The 25,237-nt window shown below is 37.9% G+C and overlaps 2 protein-coding genes across 2 annotated transcripts; one reads left to right on the top strand and one right to left on the bottom strand.

Moving 5' to 3' along the window:
- The first annotated feature begins 232 nt into the window (after positions 1–232).
- Positions 233–10,957, top strand: LOC127433079 (probable ATP-dependent RNA helicase DDX56). The gene is made up of 14 exons (XM_051684731.1): positions 233–314; positions 1,895–2,056; positions 2,138–2,292; positions 3,431–3,601; positions 4,648–4,738; positions 4,826–5,067; positions 5,174–5,317; positions 5,454–5,567; positions 5,670–5,764; positions 8,539–8,612; positions 8,723–8,812; positions 9,085–9,190; positions 9,543–9,640; positions 10,361–10,957. The coding sequence occupies exons 1-14, from the start codon at positions 258–260 to the stop codon at positions 10,442–10,444; spliced, it is 1,683 nt and encodes a 560-aa protein (XP_051540691.1). The 5' UTR covers positions 233–257; the 3' UTR covers positions 10,445–10,957.
- Positions 10,958–13,270: 2,313 nt separating this feature from the next.
- Positions 13,271–24,788, bottom strand: LOC127433111 (synaptobrevin homolog YKT6). Its single transcript, XM_051684776.1, has 8 exons — positions 24,528–24,788; positions 22,907–23,028; positions 22,683–22,765; positions 22,306–22,406; positions 19,330–19,434; positions 19,170–19,235; positions 18,971–19,072; positions 13,271–17,686 (listed from the first exon to the last, which is right to left on the bottom strand). The coding sequence occupies exons 2-8, from the start codon at positions 23,008–23,010 to the stop codon at positions 17,651–17,653; spliced, it is 597 nt and encodes a 198-aa protein (XP_051540736.1). The 5' UTR covers positions 23,011–23,028; positions 24,528–24,788; the 3' UTR covers positions 13,271–17,650.
- Between the last annotated feature and the right edge of the window lie 449 nt (positions 24,789–25,237).

The following is a 25,237-nucleotide window of genomic DNA, read 5'->3' as shown; positions in this document are numbered from 1 at the left end:
TGAAAGTGCCAGACAGCATAAACTGCGTTTGACTGAAAACACAACTTCTGGGGCGGTATAAATATATACATATATATGATATAAAACACATATGAGTTTTTATAGTCTTTGTTATTCTATATTAGTGGCTCTATTTGCATAAGTGGCGCGTCGTTTGATTTGTCCTGCAGTTCCCCTCCAGTACGGCAGATGGCGGAGAGGCGTCAGTGGAATTTAACCTCTCTCTCACTCGTCTGTGCGCAAACACACGTGTGAAGATGGACACAGACGGGCTGCAGTTTCATGAGATGGGTTTAGACGATCGCCTGTTAAAGGTAAAATAATTAGGCGTCTTAGTTATATAACGTCTGTCTGCATCAGAATATAAGAATATGAGATATCAGCAGTTTTTTTTTTGTAAAGTTGTTGCCTGATTTCAGAAATTAGTATACATTGTTGTTTTTAGTATGATGATACTGCCTGAAATAGACAGACAGATATATATATATATATATATATATATATATATATATATATATATATATATATTTATTTATTTATATGTAGCCCGACCGACCGACCGACCAGATAGATAGATAGACAGACAGACCAGATAGATAGATATAGACAGACAGACCAGACCAGACCAGATAGACAGACAGACAGACCAGATAGATAGACAGACAAACAGACCAGATAGATAGATAGATATAGACAGACAGACAGACAGACCAGATAGATAGATATAGACAGACAGACCAGATAGACAGACAGACAGACCAGATAGATAGACACAGACAGACCAGATAGATAGACAGACAGACAGACAAACCAGATAGATAGACAGACAGACAGACCAGATAGATAGATAGATAGACAGACCAGATAGATAGACCAGATAGATAGATAGACAGACAGACATATAGACAGACCAGATAGATTAGATTAGACAGACCAGATAGATAGATAGACAGATCAGATAGACAGACAGACAGACCAGACAGATCAGATAGACAGACAGACAGACCAGATAGATAGATAGATAGACAGACAGACATATAGACAGACCAGATAGATAGATAGATAGACATATAGACAGACCAGATAGATTAGATAGCTAGACAGACAGACAGACCAGATAGATCAGATTAGACAGACCAGATAGATAGATAAACAGACAGACAGACATATAGACAGATCAGATAGACAGACAGACAGACCAGATAGATAGATAGATAGATAGATAAACAGACCAGATAGATAAATTGACTGGCAGACAGAAATATATAGATAGACAGACAGACAGACCAGACAGACAGACAGATAGACATATAGACAGACCAGATAGATAGATAGTCATTCTGTTATAATCTAGTGAGTGTAGGCTTTAAAAAAAATAATTTGGCAATTACTTAAATATAGAGGATTGAAACAGAGCCAAGTCTCTGTCAGTCCAACATAAGCAAGTGTATTCCAGGCTTGTTTATAGTTAACCATGTTATACACGGTTTTGGTTTCACAATAAACGGTTGGGATTTTATTCATTTTGGACTCTTGTAGCCTCAATGTCTGTGCCCATCATAGTAATGAAATACTTTTATTTAACATTCTATAAATTCTATAAATCAATTCTAAAAACGATCGGCCTTTTCCACCAGCCCTTTTCCTCTAAAAAAAAAAAAATCCACTATTGGTCGACCTCTATTTTATATACCATTATATTACCATTTGATATCATCACTTAACTATGGTAGTACCACTGTATCTGTCTGTCTGTCTGTCAGTCTGTCTCTCTCAAGCATTTTCATCAGATTAATGATAGTCTTGAATGCTGTTCTATGACATCAGCTGTTGTGTGAGACAATTGTTCTAGTGTCAGTATATATTATTGTATTGTGTTGTGTTTTCCTTTCAGGCTCTGGCTGATTTAGGGTGGGCTCATCCGACCCTCATTCAGGAGAAAGCCATTCCATTGGCGCTGGAGGGGAAAGATCTGTTGGCCCGTGCTCGAACCGGATCAGGAAAAACTGCGGCGTATGCCGTACCACTGATCCAACAGATCCTCACATCCAAACAGGTGATATGTTTGTTTGTTTACATGTAAATATGTGGCTCAATGTGTCTCTTTTGGTCTCACTATGTTTCTTGATGATGACAGACTGTACGGGAGCAAGCAGTCAGAGCTCTAGTCCTGGTGCCGACTAAAGAACTGGGTCAGCAGGTGCAGGCGATGATCCGACAGCTCACAGCATACTGCAGCCGAGACGTGCGTGTGGCGGATATCTCTGGCAAGGCCGATCTATCAGCACAGAAGTCAGTACAACAGCAAAGTACTTTGAAACTCTTGCGTAGAGGTTTTACTGATTAATCGTGCCGATAGTTGCTTGTTATTAAAATGTATTATTATTCCTCCGTGTTTCTCTGTGGAGGATTCAATCACGGACACCTCCAGGGGATATGCTGTAAATCTTTCATCATTGACAATATTCATCCATATTTTTATGTTCACTTCAAAGCTTATTGTGTTATTTTAATTAGACAATTAAATGTTCTATATTGAAGCGGGAGCATGCAATGAAAAATCAGTATTTATTTATATGCATCAAAATTGCTATGCATAGTCATAAACGGCAATATATACCAAAATATTTCACTAAAACAGTGTAAAGAGCACCTATTATGGTTTTTCAAATATGACCTTTCATGTAGTGTGTTATATAGCTGTTTGTGAATGTAAAAAAAGTCAGGCAAAGTTTCAAAAATCAAAGGGCATGACAAATGGAGTTATTGACTCCCAAAAGAAAGAACCGATTCTGAACACCTGAAACGAGTCGTTAGTAATTCCAGACTTACTTCCTGTACTAACCTACGTAATTTGGTAACAAAAAACCCGCCTCTGGTCTTCATTGGCTACTCGCGAACACCTTTACCCGCCCTCAAACACTACACTAAGCGGTAGACCAATCACAACAGACTGGGACATCTGACCAATCAGAGCAGAGTATGCTCTCTGAAAGGAGGAGTTTAGAATGAATCCTTTAGAACGGATCATTGAACGAGTCGTTTTTGACACTGGGAAAAAAAAAGGTAATGCTGCAATTTAAATTATGAGCAAATGAAAGTGTTTTTTGACCTTGGATGCATGTAAATCTATTGTATGAGACCTTTAAAACAAAATTAGACACGTTTAAAAACCATAATAGGTGCACTTTAATACATGAAACATTTTTAGTCATAGCTTAAGTGAAAATTGTTTAGTGACAACACATATGAATCACTGAGTCAGAGTTATGAATCAGTTCATTTAAATGGACAATTTGAACTGATTTTGGTCACATTTTAGCTTTTTTTAAAATGTTAAAATTCCATGTATTTCATCAATAATTATGTTCAATTGAATTGTTCACCGGATTGAAATGTTTGTAACAGTGTTTTCGTTGTTAATTTGTAGGCCTATATTAATGGAGAAGCCTGATATTGTGGTGGGCACCCCGTCCCGTGTTCAGTGTCACATTACAGCTCAGAACCTGCAGCTGCACTCGTCACTGGAGATGCTGGTGATTGACGAGGCCGATCTGCTCTTCTCGTTTGGGTTTGAAGCTGACCTCAAAAGCCTGCTGTGGTACGTGACCACTTGTGAAATGATTTCTAGATCCTCAAAAAGTATTTAGACTCTTAACCTTTTAAACTCTGCAGGTGGGCCAGGAGCGTGTAATTAGTTTAGGATTACAAATTAAAAGTCCCTGGATCCACAAGTCAGGCATATGTGGTATCATTTGGAAGCTTAGAATCTGAACTTTTTACAGAACCCAAAATAAGACCTGAAAACCTCAATGTCGCAAATGAGCGCCACCTTTTTGTAATGATGTTGAAAATGTTTCATATATCAAATGAAAGCTATCGTTCTCTGGAAGTTGACTGTATAGATTATTTTGTTGTCCTAACACCACAGTTTGAATGTATTTCAAAAGAATCACAAAGTGAAATATGATCTCTGTAAGACAATAAATATAAACGTCTCATATCTGCCCTTATCACTGCATCTGTAAGCCTTAAATATCCACAAACTCTATATCAACTCTTACCTTAGGTTGTTTTCTTTAAAATGAGAGATTGTTTACTTGTCTGTGAGCTTGTTTGGGTGAATAATCCAATGTGATGTCTCAAAAGTTCAGAACAGAATATATAGTCCAGTAGAAACAAGTCATCGGGAAAATACGTTCTCAACTATTGATAATAAAATGTTATATGTCATCGCAAAGCTGAGGATCTCAGTTTTCCAACGACACCAGGATTGAGTTTCTAGGCAACTCAAAAGCTGAGATATTCAACAAAACAGCGAGGAAGGTCTGTGCACTCTAAATATACACTTGTTGTCTATGGACAGCTGCATTAGAGCGCCACCTACATTTCAGATCTGTATATTGTGACGGAAGGTGATAGAGGAAAAAATATTTTCATAGTACATGCTGTCATCTAGTGGAATGAAATTAGACTTTTTTCAGGGAGATAGAGCAAACAGAACCAGAATTACATACTTATAAAGTTAGAAAACAACAAAAAAGTTGTTCATCATAAGGTTGTAAACATGTACAGTATTATTTATGAATTATTAAACTATGTCCCCTGGAAAACATCCATTAGCATTGTTTTTTTTCACCTCTCCAGTCACCTGCCCAAGATATACCAGGCGTTCCTGATGTCGGCCACATTGAACGAAGATGTCAAAGCCCTAAAGGAGCTCGTTCTCCATAATCCCGTAAGTGTAGAAACAGGGAAACATTATCGGTCATGGTTCACATGTTTTAAACGGGTCTAATAGTTGTCGTCCACCTGTCTGCTGTAGGTGACTCTGAAGCTGCAGGGTTCTCAGCTTCCCGACAGCTCTCAGCTCCAGCAGTACAGCATCAAATGTGAGGAAGAGGACAAATTCCTGCTTGTCTACACACTCTTGAAGCTCCACCTGGTTCGAGGAAAGACTCTCATATTCGTCAGTACCGTGGAACGCTGTTACCGACTCAAACTGTTTCTGGAGCAGTTTAGCATTCCTGCTTGTGTCCTGAACTCTGAACTGCCCGTTCACTCCAGGTGGAGATTTAATATGATCTTGTCTGCTTGTTATAATATATGTGCTGTATGTCACAATGTGCTAATTTATTCAAACGAGTAATGGGCTTGATTGTTGTTTTTCCAGATGTCATATTATCGCTCAGTTTAATCAGGGCTTCTACGATTACATCATCGCCACAGATGAACAGAGACTGGAGGGTCCAACGACAAGCTCCCAGAAAACACAGGAGAAAGGAAAAAAGAAAAAGAACTCTGGGAAGAGTGGGAAGTATGATGCTTTAACAATTGAAGTCCAAGAACACTGTGCATTACACATGAATTTAAACGTGTTTACGTATCAAGGGAAAATGATGTGGTGTGTTGAGATTGTTTTGATTTTAAAGATGTCACATTTTCCTTCCCAGAGGCAAAGACGTGGAATATGGTGTTTCCAGAGGGATCGACTTCCACAATGTGTCTAACGTCATCAACTTTGATTTCCCCACTTGTGCTGATTCCTACATCCACCGTGTTGGCAGGTTTGCATATCTATTGCGCTAAATCGTTAATATTTTACATAAATATTTCAGTGTGATATATTTGCACCGGTTTATTTCCTGATTTTTCCTGCTTGTCTTCAGAACGGCTCGAGCGGATAATCCCGGCACTGCACTGTCTTTCATATCTCAAATTGAACTTCCTTTTCTCGCTGAGGTTGAAAATGCTCTAACTGGAGGTAAATCAAGTTTAAACAGCTGTTTAAAAAGTTATATTTATATATATTATATGTGCCATGGCCAGGTCTAATGCCCTCCTTAGATTTTTCTTGTGCCCCCCAGAAACTTCTGACACCCCCCCACACCGGTCAGATGGCGAAATGAGAGAACCTATTGCTCAACGGAATAGTCAAAATGCCCCCCCAAAAATCTCATCCTAGTACCGGCCCTATGTGCACTAATTTTAAATGATTTATTTTTTTTATTTAGTAAAATAATTTTACATATGTTGTCGACTATGATGTGAAAGATTACACAAGTTTTAAATATATTTACTTCCAGATTTATTACACAATTTATGAAGTAAGGCAATAATGGTATTTTAGACCTATGCATGGTATTTTAATACTTGTACCTTTAATACATGGGATTGCACACATCTTAATCATTAATTTAAAAAAAAAGTTAAAACATATTTTTTACAAATACCATTAATGTTTAAGTCACAAATTTCAAAAACGGTTTTTTTTTTTTTTTTTTTTTTCAATTTGGAATGCCCAATTCCCAATGTGCTTTTAAGTCCTCATGGTCGTGTAGTGATTCACCTCAATCCGGGTGGCGGAGGACGGATCCCAGTTGCCTCCGCGTCTGAGATCGTCAACCCGTGCATCTTATCACGTGACTTGAGCGCGTTGCCACGGAGACAGCGCGTGTGGAGGCTTCACGCCATCCACCGCGGCATCCACGCCCCACCAAGAACGTGCCACATTATAGCGACCACGAGGAGGTTACCCCATGTGACTCTGCCCTCCCTAGCAACCGGGCCAATTTGGTTGCTTAGGAGATCTGGCTGAGTCACTCAGCACGCCCTGGGATTCGAACTCGCAAACTCAGCGAACTCCAGGGGTGGTAGCCAGCATCTTTTACCACTGAGCTACCCAGGCCCCCCTCAAAATGTTTCTTAAAGTTACTCCATTTGACCAGAACAAAATATTTTTTAAAAACTTTGTCATGAGGGTACGTTTAATGAATGAATTTGTTATTTTTTTATCACATGACGACAGAATAGCCACCTATGTGTTGGTTTAACCACCTTACTTTCTTTTTTGAAAAATGTAAGCTTTTAATGAAATATTTATATATTATTTATTGTTCTGGCTTGGCCACTCAAGGACTTTCACAGAGTTGTCCCTAAACCACTCTTGCGTTGTCTTGGCTGTGTGCTTAGGGTCATTATCCTGTTGGAATGTGAACCTTTGGCCCAGTCTGAGGTCCTGAGCGCTCTGGACCAGGTTTTCGATAAGGATATCACTGTATTTTGCTGCGTTCAGCTTTCCTTCAACCCTGACCAGTTCCCCAGTGCCTGCAGCTGAAAAACACCCCCACAGCATGATGCTACCACCACCATGCTTCACCGTTGGGATGGTATTGCTTAGGTGAAGAGTGGTGCTTGGTTTCCTCCAGACATAACGCTTGGTCGATAACTACCTCAATTTCACAGACCACATCTCAAAGACCACAAGGTCATGTAGATTTACACTCTACAATATCAGGAAGATAAGACCCTTCCTCTCTGAACATGCCACACAACTTCTTGTTCAGTCACTTGTCATAACTAGACTGGACTACTGTAAGCCTGCGGTCAGCTAATGAGTGCCGCCTTGTTGTACCAACACAGGCACCAAAACACTTTCCCGGACTTTTGGTTTCACTGTACCACGTTGGTGGAATGACCTTCCCAACTCCATCTGTGAAGCTGACTCACTTTCTGTCTTCAAAAAACAGCTACAAAAACACATCTTTTCCATGAGCTCCCAACAATTCACTCATAAATAATAGAAAATATGAGATATATTCTTATTGCACTCTAATCTGTCTTGGATACTATTCTGATGTTGGTGAAACTTTGTAATGCAGCACTTTTCATACATCATTTTCAAGATGTATTATTCCTTGCCTTTGGATAAAAGCGTCTGCCAAATGAATAAATGTAAATGCAAACAGTTCAATCTTTGCTTCATCAGACCTGAGAATCTTGTTTCTCACAGTCTGAGAGTCCTTTAGGTGTTTTTCATGTGTCTTGCACTGAGGAGAGGCTTCCGTCTGGCCACTCTGCCATAAAGCCCAGATCGGTGGAGTGTTGCAGTGATGGTCGTCCTTCTGCAAGTTTCTCCCATCTCCACACATGATCTCTGGAGCTCAACAAGAGTGACCATGGGGTTCTTGTTCACCTCCGGGTGGCCAGCTCTAGGAAGAGTCCTGGTTGTTCCAAACTTCTTCTATTTAAGAATTATGGAGGCCACTGTGCTCTTGGGAACCTTAAATGCAGCCGAAACTTTTTTTTTATAGCCTTCCCCAGATCTGTGCCTCGACACAATCCTGTCTCTTAGCTCTCCAGGCAGTTCCTTTGACCTCATGGCTCGGTTTTTGCTCTGATATGCATTTACAGCTATGAGACCTTATATAGACAGGTGTGTGTCTTTCCAAATCATGTCCAATCAATTGAACTTGTCACAGGTGGACTCCAGTCAAAGTGTAGAAACATCTCAGAGAAATGGGATGCACCTGAGCTAAATTTCAAGTGTCATAGCAAAGGTATGCGTGTATATTGATGTGAAAAAAAATTATTTAAAGCACTTTAGCATACGGCTGCAACATAACAAAATGTGAAAAATATAAATACTTTCTGAATGCACTGTATATATGTGGATATAAATATATATACTGTACGTGTGTGTGTGTATGTATACTAATGATGTTTTAAGAGATGTATAATGTTTTTTTTTTTGTCCAGACAGTACAGATTGTGCACTAAAACCGTATGGGTTTAAAATGGAAGAAATCGAGGGATTCAGATACAGATGTCGGGTATGTCTGTCACCAAACCTGTAATAAACAGTTTAACCTATTATAAACTGGTCTTTTGTTTATGATTTAGTTCAAGAATAAGAAGCACTTCTGTGTTTAAATTTACTCAGGATGCCATGAGATCAGTGACGAAACAAGCGGTGAAGGAGGCCAGACTGAAAGAGATCAAACAGGAGCTGCTCAACTCGGAGAAACTCAAGGTTTGATCTGTCACACACTCTCTTAACGCAGCTCGTTTTATTAAAGGAGTACTTCACCCAGAAGTATCAAAACCCATATGACTTTCTTCCGTGAAACAAAAGGAGAAATTTTGAATAATGTATCGGCCACTCTTTTCCATGCAGTTACAATAAATGGAGACAAGAGCTTTCAGGCTTCAAAAAGGACAAAAACATTGAGTGAAATATTCCTTTAACTGGCTGTTCTGTAATGTTGAATGACTGTACCTAATGATTTTCTTTATCTGTGACAGACATATTTTGAAGACAATCCCAGAGACCTGCAGCTGCTACGACACGACAAAGACCTTCACCCTGCCGTCATCAAGCCTCACCTGAGAAACGTGCCCGATTACCTGAGTAAGAAGGGATTTACTTTTTTCTAATGAAAGGAATAGTTCACCCAAAAATGGGTTTCAAACCGTTGCAATGGTGCACAAAAGAACACATTTAGCAGAATGTTGATGCTGCTCTTTTCCATATAATGGAAGTGACTGTGGAGGGGGGCTGTCAAGTTACAAAAATGATGTAAAAGCACCATAAAAGTACTTCATATGTCTTGTGCACCATATTTAAGTCTTCCAAAGCCATAAGATAGATTTCTGTAAAAAAAAAAAAAAAAAAAAAACAGAATTTAAATCATTATTCACTGAAAATCTTCCCCTCGTCATTAATCTGGCATGAAAACACTTTTCCTTCATGTCTGTTTCAGTCCCAACAGCTTTGAAAGGTCTTGTCAATCCTCTGAATAGAAGGAAGAACAGAAAGCAAAAGCTAAATGCAGGAGCTGTGATGAGAAGCAGTTTTAAGGTGAGAAAACAAATGTTTGTTTTTTTCCTGGCATACAATTAATCTAATAGAAATTAACAGTAAAAACTTGACAGCATTATTACTAGTTTAGTCATTATTTGATTTATTCACAATGATAATGGCACGTTGACTAGAGTTACTAGTGATTGGGAAGCAAGTTAAGATTAGAAGTAGACCGATATATCGGTTTTACCGATTAATCGGTGCCGATAGTTGCCTTTTGGAACCATTGGTTATTTGAGAAATCTATGCCGATAGTTTTTTCATCACTATCATTTCAAAATAAGAGTTCACGGTTTGTTTAGGGCTTGTTTAGACGGATATTGGTTTTACAGATTAATCAGTGCCGATAGTTGCCTTTTGGAACTATCGGTTATTGGAAAAATGTGTCTTAAAAAAAAAATAGTAATTTTTCTGGTTATTTTGGGGAATTTGGAATACTACACAACTACTTCTGGGATTTTATTCATTTTGGACTCTTTGTTTGTGCCCGTGATAGTAAGGAAAGAATACGATTTTTTTTTTTTTACATTCTATAAACAGACTTTAAAAAAACCATCGGCTGATTAATCGGTTATCGGCCTTTCCAACCACCGTATCGGTATCGGCAAAATCCCAATCAATCGACCTCTATTGGAGATATACAATTCTTCATGTTCATTAAAGTAGTACTTATGCAGCCTGATTAAATGTTTCTCTATTTGTGTCTTTTGTTTGCAGAAGAATTTCCGAAGCAAAAATCCCCTGAAGAATTTCCGCTACACAAGAAAGGAACCTGCAGAAAAGAAGGCTCGTAAATCCTAGATTTCCTGGAACCAGCAACTGACTTGAAGAGACATTGGGATTGGAGGAGGATATTGAGAAAATCTTGGAAATGTGGACAATGTTTTTACAAGTCCGAGCTTTCAGTATCAGCTGGAAACTAGATTGATATGACAAGTATTCACTATGACGGACACGAAAAGTCTGCAGAGACTGTAACGTATCTCTGAATCATGCAGGTGGATGTTTCTGTCTCACTGTATGTTTAAAATGTTCTTTAAGAATATTGAAAATATAATCTTGTATCTTTCATCTTTATTAAAGCGATGTGTTGCGTTCCGATTTGAGTAATCGTGCAAGTTCTTGGTATTAAAATATGTTTTCAGTAGTCGGTACCGACACCAGTGAAATTTCAGTTTTCGATACCAATATCGATACAAGAGCAAAATTATGCTAATATGGTAATGTACTATTGAACACACTGCTTTAGCCTATTTAATGTTAAATTTCAATGTAAAAAAATAAACGTAAAACAAATGCATGTTTTCTTTTTAATTGTTTCTCAAGTATGCATTGATTGTTTTTAAGTAGGGCCTTACTGAAATCTGTTTGATTTTTTTTTTTTTTTCCAAATCCAGTGTTTTTATTTTATTTTTCTAAATTCCATGTTTTAAAGTTTAATTTCATCTTCAAAATGGTGTCTAATCAAATTAATTCTAAACATTTTAATAAATGAAAATAGAACAATTACTTTAACATAGCAATGCATTTTTTTTTTACCAAACATTTATTCGGTACAACAGCACTCCATATTGCTTAGCTGTTGTTATAATAATAATAATTATTATTATTACTACAGTTATTAAAATGTTATGCTATTGTAATATATTTCAGTCGCAATTCAATTTCAGGCGTCTAGCTTTTATTTTGAATTGAGCTTTTATTTTGACGTGTTTTTTTTTTTGACGGAAGCTTCACACCTCCAGCAAAAAGTTTGATACATTGCCCAGTGTGATGATCATTAAAGTGCAAATCACTCTACAGGTGCATCTCAATAAATTAGAATGTTGTGGAAAAGTTCATTTATTTCAGTAATTCAACTCAAATTGTGAAACTCGTGTATTAAATAAATTCAGTGCACACAGACTGAAGTAGTTTAAGTCTTTGGTTCTTTTAATTGTGATGATTTTGGCTCACATTTAACAAAAACCCACCAATTCACTATCTCAAAAAATTAGAATATGGTGACATGCCAATCAGCTAATCAACTCAAAACACCTGCAAAGGTTTCCTGAGCCTTCAAAATGGTCTCTCAGTTTGGTTCACTAGGCTACACAATCATGGGGAAGACTGCTGATCTGACAGTTGTCCAGAAGACAATCATTGACACCCTTCACAAGGAGGGTAAGCCACAAACATTCATTGCCAAAGAAGCTGGCTGTTCACAGAGTGCTGTATCCAAGCATGTTAACAGAAAGTTGAGTGGGAGGAAAAAGTGTGGAAGAAAAAGATGCACAACCAACCGAGAGAACCGCAGCCTTATGAGGATTGTCAAGCAAAATCGATTCAAGAATTTGGATGAACTTCACAAGGAATGGACTGAGGCTGGGGTCAAGGCATCAAGAGCCACCACACACAGACGTGTCAAGGAATTGGGCTACAGTTGTCGTATTCCTCTTGTTAAGCCACTCCTGAACCACAGACAACGTCAGAGGCGTCTTACCTGGGCTAAGGAGAAGAAGAACTGGACTGTTGCCCAGTGGTCCAAAGTCCTCTTTTCAGATGAGAGCAAGTTTTGTATTTCATTTGGAAACCAAGGTCCTAGAGTCTGGAGGAAGGGTGGAGAAGCTCATAGCCCAAGCTGCTTGAAGTCCAGTGTTAAGTTTCCACAGTCTGTGATGATTTGGGGTGCAATGTCATCTGCTGGTGTTGGTCCATTGTGTTTTTTGAAAACCAAAGTCACTACACCCGTTTACCAAGAAATTTTGGAGCACTTCATGCTTCCTTCTGCTGACCAGCTTTTTAAAGATGCTGATTTTATTTTCCAGCAGGAATTGGCACCTGCCCACACTGCCAAAAGCACCAAAAGTTGGTTAAATGACCATGGTGTTGGTGTGCTTGACTGGCCAGCAAACTCACCAGACCTGAACCCCATAGAGAATCTATGGGGTATTGTCAAGAGGAAAATGAGAAACAAGAGACCAAAAAATGCAGATGAGCTGAAGGCCACTGTCAAAGAAACCTGGGCTTCCATACCACCTCAGCAGTGCCACAAACTGATCACCTCCATGCCACGCCGAATTGAGGCAGTAATTAAAGCAAAAGGAGCCCCTACCAAGTATTGAGTACATAAACAGTAAATGAACATACTTTCCAGAAGGCCAACAATTCACTAAAAATGTTTTTTTATTGGTCTTATGATGTATTCTAATTTTTTGAGATAGTGAATTGGTGGGTTTTTGTTAATGTGAGCCAAAATCATCACAATTAAAAGAACCAAAGACTTAAACTACTTCAGTCTGTGTGCACTGAATTTATTTAATACACGAGTTTCACAATTTGAGTTGAATTACTGAAATAAATGAACTTTTCCACGACATTCTAATTTATTGAGATGCACCTGTACATTCATTTAAAGCACTCAGCTCATTGCAGACTAAGACTGCGAGTTTCGACTAGAATGATCTAATTTCATTTTAATTTGACCAGAAATATATTTTAGTATCGAATTGGTTCAGAAGTACCGGTACTTTTGACATCCCTATTTTTCAGCTAATTTAGAGTTTGGCTTATCAAGTTGGTATGATAAAAAAAAAACATTGTGAAAAAGAGGTAGCTTCATATTTTAGAGGCACACAGACACTTGCATTTATTTACAGTTGAATGATTTATAGCCTAATTAAATTGCATGAACAACAAAATGAAATAGACAAACTGTAATAGATTTAAACTGACTATGCAAGTTGTGACGACTCCTACATTTACATTTATGCATTTGGCAGACGCTTTTATCCAAAGCGACTTACAGTGCACTTATTACAGGGACAATCCCCCTGGAGCAACCTGGAGTTAAGTGCCTTGCTCAAGGACACAATGGTGGTGGCTGTGGGGATTAAACCAGCAACCTTCTGATGACCAGTTACGTGCTTTAGCCCACTACGCCACCACCACTACATTACAAGCTGTCTTAATACGACAGAGCTTGTCACAACACAGAGATTGCAGTGAAGAAACAGACTAGCTATGATACTGGTTTAAAATGAAAGCCATGTTTTTTAATGCAAAATATTTATTAGCCAACATTTAAAATTTTAGTACATTTAATGAATATGTGAAGGGGTACAATTTGTTTTTAAACATCTCTTAAGTGCTTTGCCACAATGGCAAGCTAATGGATATCTAAAACGAGCTGACAATGGTTTGGCAAAACCAAAAAAGGCACTCTTCATCTATATCAACAGTTAGTTAGTTACATTGCTGAGGGCAAAGAGAAGCCACATACACTGAGCACACAAAAATACTCATTCTGATTGGAGTATAACACTGTTATATTTCCTGTGTTATCATGAACACGCTGGTCACACTTGCAGCTGAGAAATCTCAATCATACATGCTCACCAAAGGAAATGCAGTACAAAGTTTTTCTGAACATATATACACACAACACTCCATGGAGTAAGAAATAATCATCCACCTCTGATGATGTTAAAAAACCACATTTAGTAGGGATGAATTTAAAGATGTGCAGACTCCAGTTTCGACTAGAAAAAAACATCAACAATACAAAACTTTGCTCTAGTTTCAGCTGGTTTTTATCTATTGAAAACGTTTGTGCATGGATGTTTAAAGCGTTATAGAAAGAGAAAACTCTAAACCAAATTACAAGAATCAAGTATTGAGGCTGTCAGCAGCAAAATTATCGTTAGATTGAATGGGTGAATCTCACGAAACTTGTCATATTTCACCCCTAAAATCAAGAGAGATAAGAAATACAATTTTGCATTTCTTCTTAAGAAAATTAAGCTTTTTTTTTTGGACCATTAAAATGTTTTGCATTGTGGAACATTATTTTCAAGACAATTAAGCATATATATATATATATATATATATATATACACCCCTCAAATTCTCATTGCTGTAATTGAAAAAACAACAACACATTGTTACTACCATTATATAAAAATAATAATTGTACATAATTTAAAATGTGAAGCATTTAAACATCATGGTTGTATTAGTTGTACGAGCTTACACTAGTAATACTGTAAAAATGACTGAATAACAGTAAAGAGAATCACTATTGAGAGTAGTGAGAATTGCAAAGAAGTAAAACATTTTGACATGTTACCAGTGTAAGCAGTGGCTGATTTAGGTATGGGTGACATGGGCAGCCGTCCGGGGATGGAGGGGGTGTTTGCTCAGGGCGCCATACAAGCTAGAACCGCCACCGAGTGTTATTGAGTAACTAAACATAGCGACGCTACTAGCTTTTTTGGGGGGGTATCCCAATTTGGAATACCCAATTCCCAATGTGCTTTTAAGTCCTCGTAGTCGTGTAGTGATTTGCCTCATTCTGGGTGGCGGAGGACGAATCCCAGTTGCCTCCGCGTCTGAGACCATCAACCCACGCATCTTATCACATGGCTTGTTGAGCACGTTAACACGGAGACATAGTGCATGTGGAGGCTTCACGCCATCCACTGCGGCATCCACGCTCAACTCACCACGCGCCCCACCAAGAACGAACCACATTATAGCGACCACGAGGAGGTTACCCCATGTGACTCTACCCTCCCTAGCAACCGGGCCAATTTGGTTGCTTAGGAGACCTGACTGGAGTCACTCAGCACGCCCTGGGATTTGAACTAGCGAACTCCAGGGGTGGTAGCCAGCGTATTTTACCGCTGAGCTACCCAGTCCCCCTGCGACGCTACTAACTTAACTAAACTGTGCAATATTGTGACAGTAGCTCAGCTATTTTCACAATAGATAACTTGTACAGTAACAAGCTTAATTTCCAACGATTAGCATTGTAGCGTCACAAATCGCTACGTTATGTTGCACACGCAGCAAAGGAGCGAGGCAATAATCAAATGCGGTCACGTAAACGTGCTGGGAAATCCAAATAATTTTTGTGAATCAGTTCTTTCGGAAAGTTCATGCAAATGAACAGGCTACAATAAATGATTCCCTTATAATTACAATTGGGAACTTCAAATCATTTAAGTGAGTCGGTTCGCATTAATGATTCACTAAACTAGTTCACATAAATGACTCACTAATTCACTAGTGCCCATGTGCAGCCTTAAAGGTACATTGTCTTCTTTTTTGAAGCGAAATATTTTGTTAATTGCTGCTATTTATCATTATATTTGGACTTTTCGAAGAACAGTATTTGGAGTGAGGTTTACTTACTAAAACCTCGGAAACAAGTACGTTACGGTAACAATCGACAGATTTTTTTTTTTTTTATCGCGAACGGATAATTCTGAATAAAAAATTAACTTCAGACTTAACAAAACAAGACGTTACCAAGCATAACAACAAAATCAACTTGCAAACAGTGAAACCATGAAAGCTTATTAGCTATTCAAGCTGGGAACACCAGCTTCAAAAAGTTAAGTAAAATGAACTTATTTATCCGTGAAATGTACTCAAATTAGTGAAGAAATATGACAAGGTTTTGGACTGATACATGATGATGCATTGTAAAGATAACAAATCATAACTTTTACATATAGAGCATTAATTTTTACATGTTTGAATTGAGAAGAAATGTGAATTTACTAAATATTTTCAAGTTCTCGCTTAAACTTACATATTCAATGCAGAAAGTACTTAAAATGTTCTGATAAATTTACTTCACAAATATAACACTTTTCTAGTGTTATATTTAATATACATTTACATGTTCAATTTAATTAAATATCATTGGTGAAAAAAGTCAGTAACACTTCTGTTCAATTTGTTAACATTATTAAATGCATTAGGTATCATGAACAAACAACAAACAGTATATTTTTACAGTATTAATCTTAATGTTAATTTATGAAAATACTATTGTTTATCAATTTGTTAGTTCAATGCATGAACTAATGTTAATGCATACAACTTATTTCAAAAAGTATTGATATATTTTGCAATTAAAATGAACTATTTTCATTATGCAAAATATAATTTCTCTAATTCTTTTCGGGGTGAAATGTTTATATGAGATTCACCTGAATACAGCATTTATGAGGTCCAGCCAAAAGTGAACAACCATTAAAACGGCACTGATTTACACTTACGATTGCGCCGATAACTGCATCTACCATTGCACAGGGGTCAGGGAGGCTGATTTCAAAGCAAACCACACTTTAAGGCTTTATTATTCATTTAAAATATCACATATTCCTCATAAACCACTAGCTGGTATATTTATATATCATGTTCTAATCAAACCAAAATATTGCAGGAGTGTTTCTTATGTGCATTGACAAACTATTAAAACCCAAATTGCAATAAAAACTCCAGGAAATGATGCAGGAAACCAAAGCCAATATGATTGACTTATTTATTTACATTTTCAAGAGAGGAAAGTATCAGAATTGTACACGAAACACTTGGAAACATTTAATTTGGTCAGTCACTTACACTGTGCACAATATTTAAGCAAAAATCACTCCAGATAGTCATTTAAATCCAAAAGTTGTTAACACGTTATTTACTGTTTTCACATAAAAATAAAATAAAAAAAAAGATTCAGCCAGGATGAAAAGATAGGTTTTCACCATACAAGGCGCTTCAAAACTGCCAAAGTGATTAATAAGTTCTAAATTGAGATTGCAGCATTTTCACCCAAAATGTCCTTCGTTTATAAGGCTAATTAAACAGTCTGAGAAGCTGTCTATTATCACACTGCCGTCTAAAAGTAAGGCACAGCGGGGAAATGTATCGCGACCCCATCTATGCCTTTATTCATATCTGTTTCGTGTTTCAGCCAGATCCTGAGGAACCGTTGAGAGCTTCACGAGACCCTTCAAAGGAACTCATCAAAACCGATGACAGAGTAAGTGTAGTGCATGATGGGAAATCAGCCCCCTCTGAACCTTTTATTGTATAACGTTGGATCTGTTCTCTCTATCCTGTATTTACCATGACTGATGCATACGGAGTGCACCAGCCCAGATCAAAAAGAGAGAAAAAGAGAAAAGAAAGAGAGAGGAAGAGTGGGCGAAGAGAGTCCGATTAGATGCTTCGTAGTGATCACATGACCTCACAACACGAGTTCTGCTTGCGTGCCTAGAAAGATACAAAACACAACTGTTTACCATCAACCGTGAAACACCACAAAACTCAATTCTGATGAAACTTGGGGGTATTTAACAACAATGGTGTGAATAATTCACAGTCAAATTTAAATAAAACAAATAAGAAATTAAAGCCTATTTTGCATTTTAATTTTGTGTAGAAATATGGCCTGTTTAGAGGTTTAGAAGTAAACCGATATATCGGTTTTACCGATTAATCGGTGCCGATAGTTGCTTTTTAGAACTATTGGCTATCGGCAAAAATAAGCCGACAGATGCCAATCGTTTTTTTTTTTCTGTAGCAGATGCTGCAGGATTCTACAGTTAGAACGTTTTGATTATACAGTGTAAAGCCCCGTTCACATTGTCAGTGATGTCTGGCACCAACAATCATGCCACGGTCCAAATCACTGAGATCACATTTTTTCCCCATTCTGATGGTTGATGTGAACATTAACTGAAGCTCCTGACCCGTATCTGCATGATTTTATGTATTGCACTGCTGCCATGTGATTGGCTGATTAGATAATCACATGGATGATTGCTGGTGTCAGACGGGCTGGTTTGAGTATTTCTGGGATTTTCACACACAACAGTCTCTAGAATTTACTCAGAATGGTGCCAAAAACAAAAAACAACCAGTGAGCGGCAGATCTGTGGACGGAATCGCCTTGTTGATGAGAGAGGTCAACAGAGAATGGCCAGACTGGTTCAAACTGACAAAGTCTATGGTAACTCAGATAACCGCTCTGTACAATTGTAGTGAGAAGAATATCATCTCAGAATGATATTCTGAGATACGGGTTGGCGCTGTTTAGGCGGCATGAGGGGGACCTTCACAATATTAGGCAGGTGGTTTTAATGTTGTGGCTAATCGGTGTATATCTATAAAAAGCATAATTTAGTAAATTATAGAGAGCATCGTAAAAGAGCCAAGTCTCTGTCATTTCAAAATAAGAGTCCATGGTGTATTTTGGGCTTGTTTATAATTAAAAGGACAAATTATGGACCAAATCTAGAAAATGTCATTGACTAATAAAATACATCTGGGATTTATTTTTTTAGACTCCTGTAGCCTCCATGTCTGTACCCGTCACAGAATGTCTTTTTTTAAACTATCGGACGATTAATCAGTTATCAGCCTTTTCCACCACCTTAGTTATGGGTATCTGCAAAATCCACTATCGGATGACCTCTAGTACAGTTTGATTTACCCAAAAAAATATAAAATTCAATTGTATGTTCTGTTGCTGCGTTTCATGTCAATGATACTGACCGTTTTATAAAAGGCTTTTGATTGGTTTCCCAGATGCTCAGATTTCTGCACTAAATCATCCAGTTTCTCTCCTCTCTCGAGAAGTGACTCCATTGTGTTGTGCTACAGGAAGCACAAAGTTAAAAACAAATGGAAACTTATTAAAAAGTGTTTATTAATTCAATGCATTGGAGTTCCACAGAGAGATGTTTTTGCTCACCAAAATAATTTTGGTTTCGTCCAGTTCAGCTTGCACTTTGGTCATAGCGTCTGCCTCACGAGGATTCTGCAGAACAAGACATTTGAAATGCAGCGCAACCGTCATTATTTGAGTGCCCTTAAAGTACTTTGAGGATTTGGTTACACTTTCCGTAACTCACCTGGTATCTAGCCAGGTAACTGTCCAGTGCCGTGTACTGTATAGTCGCTGGTGACCCAGATGGCCAGTCGATGCTGTTCACCTGCCTGGAGAACTCATCCAAAACCTGCAATCAACCACAAAACTGTGATACCTCATCATTAAAACGTGTATTTACTGGCTGTATCATTCCATTATTAAATGGAAATTAAAAGTGTTATGTCGTTTTTAGCAGGAGTGGCATAATGCAAGTCACACAACATTTATATAAAATAAAAGCTCTTTTTGCTATTATTGACTGATCCTAAAAAGAGGTCAGGCAGACCTGACTGAAAACTCAATTATTAAACATCGTGAGAAAAAACAACCTCAATTGCGAAAAGGTTGAGACAGTAAGAAAAATGCTAATAAAAACAAAAAGGAATAAATTCGATTCACCCTGTGCTATACTGAATGCACTACAACACATTCTTGTAAATGTAATAGTTTTTTAATGTATTTTTTTTTATACACACTCATTTCAAATCAGGTGATTGCAACACACTCCAAAAAAGTTGGGACAGTTGAGTGTTTACCACTGAGTAACATCATAATTTCTTCTAATAACACTAATTAAGCATTTGGGCACTGAAGACACAAGTTTGTTAAGTTTAGCAACAGAATTTTCCTCCATTCATCCATTATGCAGGTCTTCAGCTGCACAATTGTACGGGGCCTTTGTTGCTGTATTGTGCGCTTCATAATGCACCACACATTCTCAATTGGAGACAGATCAGGAATACAGGCCAATCTAGCACCTGCACTCTCTGCTTTTTACAGCCATGCACTGCTGGAAAACCACTTCTGAATGTGTGTGATATCCGACCTTTCAGATTTCTTAAAAACCGTCATTTGTCTGTAATGATATCATGAAATGGGCTTGGGAATAATTCGGTAAACCTTTGCCATTCGCCGCTGCATCCACAGATGCAAGTTCAGGCTTTACAATGGAAAGGAGAAGCCATACATCAACACTGTCCAGAAGCGTTGCCGACTTCTCAGTGCTCGGTCTCATCTGAGATGGAAAGTAGAACAGTGGAATCGTGTTTTGTGGTTCAACGAGTCCACATTTCAAATAGTTTTTGGATAAAAACAGTTGTCGTGTTCACTGGGCCAAAGAGGAAAAGGACCACCCAAGCTGTTATCAGCATCAAATCCAAAAGCCAGTGTCTGTCATGGTATCGGGGTGTGTCAGTGCCCATGGCATTGCAGAAAGATATGTACAAATTCTGTAACAACATATGCTGCCATCCGCAGCATATTTATTTTCCAGGGACATCCCTGCATTTTCCAGCAGGACAACAGCAAACCACATACTGGCTGAATTACAAGTGCATGGCTGTGTAAGCAGAGAGTGCATGTGCTAGATTGGCCTGCAGTCCTGACCTGTCTCAAATTGAGAATTGTGTGGCGCATTATGAAGTGCAAATTACGGCAATGATGGGCCCATAAATCTGCGCAGCTGAAGACCTGCAACTCATGTTTTTGACACAGATTCACTACGGTAAGCTTATAATAATTATTTATATTTTAGAGCTGTCTAAAATGGATTTGGAGGGAAATTGCATACTTTCTTCAGTCATCCGTGCGTGATTACGTCATGTCCGTAAATAAAGAAAAGGAGGTCCGGATCTACTACAGCGCGTATATACATGTGGTGAAAGGTGTGGTAGTAGTTTGAAGCTGAAAGCTTGTAGCAACAACACATGAGCGACATTGACCATGGCTCATTCAAAAAGGCAACCCTCTCCCGTTTTCAAAATAAAGAAACCTCGAACCGAGGAGTCTGCAAGCAAAAAAGGGAATGCGACAGAGCCCGTAATAACAAAACACGAAACAACATTGGCTTGTCTTTACAGAGGTGGCCACAACTCTGAGATCTGAAAGGATTTAAAGCCGACCCAGAGGAGGAGTTTTTCTTGCTCGACAGGTAAGATATTTTATTGGACCGATAGTTAGCCAGGAAGCTCTCTTAGCGAGATAGTTTGTTAGATCGCGTTAGCCACTCTAATGGGTGATTTTATTATGGGCATTTTATTGTGGTACTGCAGTGCTTGATTTCATTTTCGAGGAAGGACAATGGAAAAAAAATTAACTTTATGCTGGTAACAATGCAATCTCTAAACCAGTTACTACCTTGTTCTATTTGCCTGCTAGCTAAGTTATAATAGTTTCCACCGTTTGACTTTATCTGATATGACTAGCAATCCTTATGTCTAGTGTCATCGTTGCCTAACTTTTGTAATGCTATATATTTTAAAACAATTGTTTTCAGTAAGTCAAAACAACAGCGGAATATATGCTACTTACCTACTAATAAGACACATTTTTGAATATCAGTCTTTTTCTTCCTTTCGTTATTTATTTAATTTTTTGAGGGGAGGGGGTGAGTTTTGTTGTTTGTTAGTGACATTCGCTCTGACAAGTTGATCATCTGTATCCATGGTTACACCAATACTCCTCAAACCATCAGATTCATCCGCGCAGAAGAGCAGAGCTGAAGCCAAACTCACATAATTATCAAAACAATGTTCCTCCGCAAGTAACGAAGTTCTACGCTTCAACCGCTAGAGGGCCAAAAGTTACAGAGTGTAGCTTTAACAAACTTGTGTCTTCAGTGCGCAAATGCTTAATTAGTGTTATTAGAAGAAATGATGATGTTTCACAGAGGTAAACACTCAAATGTCACAACTTTTTTGGAGCATGTTGCAATCATCTTATTTGAAATTAATGTATATATAATGTATATTAAAAAAATGAAATTCACAAGGTAAAACATCAAATAAATTGTTGTTGTTGTACTTCCAATGTAGCACAGGGTGAACAGAATTTACAAATCACTCCTTTTTGTTTTTATTAGCATTTTTCATACTGTCCCAACTATTTCCGAATTGTGGATGTATTTTTCTGTAGCTTTATTGTACTTCTATTTCCATTTCAGACAAACATTCAGGTGTACCTTGTCGAGTAAAGTGAAACACACTCTGGAGGGATATTCACTGTCTGCAATCACCACGCCTCCAAGATTATCATTGCGTATGTATACATGACACAAGTACTCTAAAACACACACAAACAATTCAAAACATCAGCATTGCTTCTTCATGAGCAGGCACCACAAATGTTTTGTGTACATCAGTTCTGATCAGATCAGCTTTTATGTGAAGTTCTGTCCTAATTTCATGGCCTACAGAAGCACAGCTGATCAATTTGTGGATCTAATTATATAGTAGATCTAATAACTAGTGCATCATCCTGCACAAACCACAATTAACCTCAACAGCTACAATCAGAACAGGCGGGCGGCAAACTCCATGTTGACATGTAATCACTGACCTTGTTCTTTGACAGACGCACGACTTCCTATCGCTGAACGTTCAACAATCAGTGCGCTGGTGAAGGTCATAAACTCCTGCAGACTGGGAAATAAACACATAAATGATCACAAATGTAGACAACACAAGGATGCAAGTGCTTGTTATTTGCAATAATAATAACAGTTTTGTGAGCAAGAGTTGACCATTTAAAATAATGTGGTAACACATTTTGACAAAACCCACCTGGACCTCTGGAAGAAACTAAATGATGATAGATCATACGCGGCTTTAAGCAGGTTGGCCTTTGTCGAACCTTTATACAACACGCTTAAACTGTAGAGTTTCATTTTGTTTCTGCGCAGGACCTGCAACAACACAGCACCAAAAAATACATTATTTATCATATAAAGACACTATTATCATCCTGACAGCCTTGCTATTTCCCTTTATTTCTTCCCTATATCTCATCACTACATTTCTTACTCATCAATTATACCTCACATAGGCCAAAAACAAGAAATGATAAGTAAGGAGATGCTTTAATCTAAAGTGACTTGTCAACAATGTATTAAACTAAGTTAACTGCCTTATTAAAGGTGCACTCAGTAATTTTTTTTTCCTCATAAAAAACTTTCACTCCTAAAGAAATGAATACTAATTTTGAAACATACTGTATGTATAAAATCATGTCCACTCACTTGAGATGAAGACTCCAGTCATATCAGTAGCCTAATAAAAGCTGGGGGGTTTTTGTACACAGAGAGGGTCCCCTCATAGGGGCAGCCATGTTTGGATCACATGACCAGCCATATACTACTTGCTTAACAAGTTTTTAGCTAACGACCCTGCATCAGTGTGGAGAGGCCTGAAAGACATTACTAACTACAAGACACCATCTCCCAACACTTGGCTGACGAATTGAATGTGTTTTACTGTAGATTTGAAAGGCCCAGTCTCACACCCCACACCCACTCTGACCTTCACTTCACACAAAGATGAACACCTCCTGCAACCTCCTGTTGCCTTCTGGCCGATGCTTCAGAGCTCTGAGCACCAGAACCGTCAGGCACAGGAACAGTTATTTCCCTCAGGCTATCCACCTCAATAACAGTTAAAATTGCCCCACTGAGCAATAACTATGTGCAATACGCAGCTTAGTCTATTTATATTTATCCAACATACCATACCTCTTCTGCATTACATTCACTTGCATCTGTATATAACAGATTTGTATTTGTACATACGTATAATATATATTTGTTTTATCGTGTATTTCTATATATACTTTCTAGAATATTTTCTATTCACTTTTTATTTTTATTCTATTTTTTTTATTATTATCATCTCTGTCTTGCTGTTGTATTGTTTGTGCACTGGAAGCTTCTGTCACCAAGACAAATTCCTTTTATGTGTAAGCATACTTTCCAATAAAGCTCATTCTGATTAATCTCAGTAAACGGCCTGTTATTGGACGCTTTCAATGTTTGATTAAATTAATCATGGTTTGAACCAACAAACTATTAATTACCAGCCCAGATCTTTAGCTATTACACACAAACAAACAAACACACACACGCACAGTATATACACATACACATACACATACACACACACACACACACACACACTATACACACTATATACACTATATACACACACACACATATATATATATATATATATATATATATATATATAGACACACACCCAGATGTTACTATAATTCAGTTGAACTCAACAGGCTTGTTGCTAACAGCTATTTAGCTGTCAAGCTAGCTCTGAAATAAAGAGATTAGGGGGAACCCGGAGGGTTCATTATTGTGAAATATTTGCCATTATTTTTTTAATTGAAAGTGTCACTTACCTTCTGTGTGAAACAGCCAAGTCTGAAGCTAATCCGCTAAAAGCTAATCTAAACAGGTCAGAATAACTCTATTTATACGTTTAAAAAGGACTAAAATATGCCTCTGGAGTGCTGTTATGAAATTAAAGTATTAATATTATTTGTATTATGGATTATGGAGTCGTTGGCATCGAGGATAGGAAGGGGATATTTAATCACCTCACAACTATCCGAGGGATTTTTTCAGAAACTTGCTAGCTGGCAGACAGCGGGATTTCAAAATAGCAGTCCCTCATCCAAACCCATCAGCGCTGACGTGGGCAAAATAAAAGTCCCTCATCCAAACCCATCAGCGCTGACGTGGGCAAAATAAAAGTCCCTCATCCAAACGTGGGCAAAATAAAAGTCCTTCATCCAAACCCATCAGCGCTGACGTGGGCAAAATAAAAGTCCCAATTCACACCCATGAGAAAGCCATGATAAATTCACAAGCGTTTTACATTATACTACCATGATGTATAATTACTACAATTTAAATAATTATAATTTGTTTGCATTACAGCAAAGAAAATATACTGTATATATTTCGCATTGCGATAATGAAAATTGTGGTGGTTTAAAGGGATAGTTCACCCAAAAATGAAAATTCTCTCATCATTTACTCCCCCTCATGCCATCCCAAATGTGTATGACTTTCTTTCTTCTGCTGAACACAAACAAAGTTTTTAGAA

This window comes from Myxocyprinus asiaticus, chromosome 42, assembly GCF_019703515.2.
Source record: "Myxocyprinus asiaticus isolate MX2 ecotype Aquarium Trade chromosome 42, UBuf_Myxa_2, whole genome shotgun sequence".
Classification (NCBI taxonomy): domain Eukaryota; kingdom Metazoa; phylum Chordata; class Actinopteri; order Cypriniformes; family Catostomidae; genus Myxocyprinus; species Myxocyprinus asiaticus.
Note: the sequence above shows the minus strand (reverse complement) of the source record. Positions and strands in the feature narration are given on the sequence as shown.

What these genes read in the sequence shown, in the direction of transcription:
- LOC127433079 (XM_051684731.1), top strand. Translation starts at nt 258, where the DNA reads ATGGACACAGACGGGCTGCAGTTTCATGAGATGGGTTTAGACGATCGC. An exon ending in GAACTGCCCGTTCACTCCAG is followed by an intron (nt 5,068 to 5,173) that starts GTGGAGATTTAA and finishes TTGTTTTTCCAG; the next exon opens with ATGTCATATTATCGCTCAGT. An exon ending in AACTCTGGGAAGAGTGGGAA is followed by an intron (nt 5,318 to 5,453) that starts GTATGATGCTTT and finishes TTTCCTTCCCAG; the next exon opens with AGGCAAAGACGTGGAATATG.
- LOC127433111 (XM_051684776.1), bottom strand. Translation starts at nt 23,010, where the DNA reads ATGAAACTCTACAGTTTAAGCGTGTTGTATAAAGGTTCGACAAAGGCC. An exon ending in ACGAAACCAAAATTATTTTG is followed by an intron (nt 19,073 to 19,169) that starts GTGAGCAAAAAC and finishes TGCTTCCTGTAG; the next exon opens with CACAACACAATGGAGTCACT. An exon ending in CAAAAGCCTTTTATAAAACG is followed by an intron (nt 17,687 to 18,970) that starts GTCAGTATCATT and finishes GTATCTTTCTAG; the next exon opens with GCACGCAAGCAGAACTCGTG.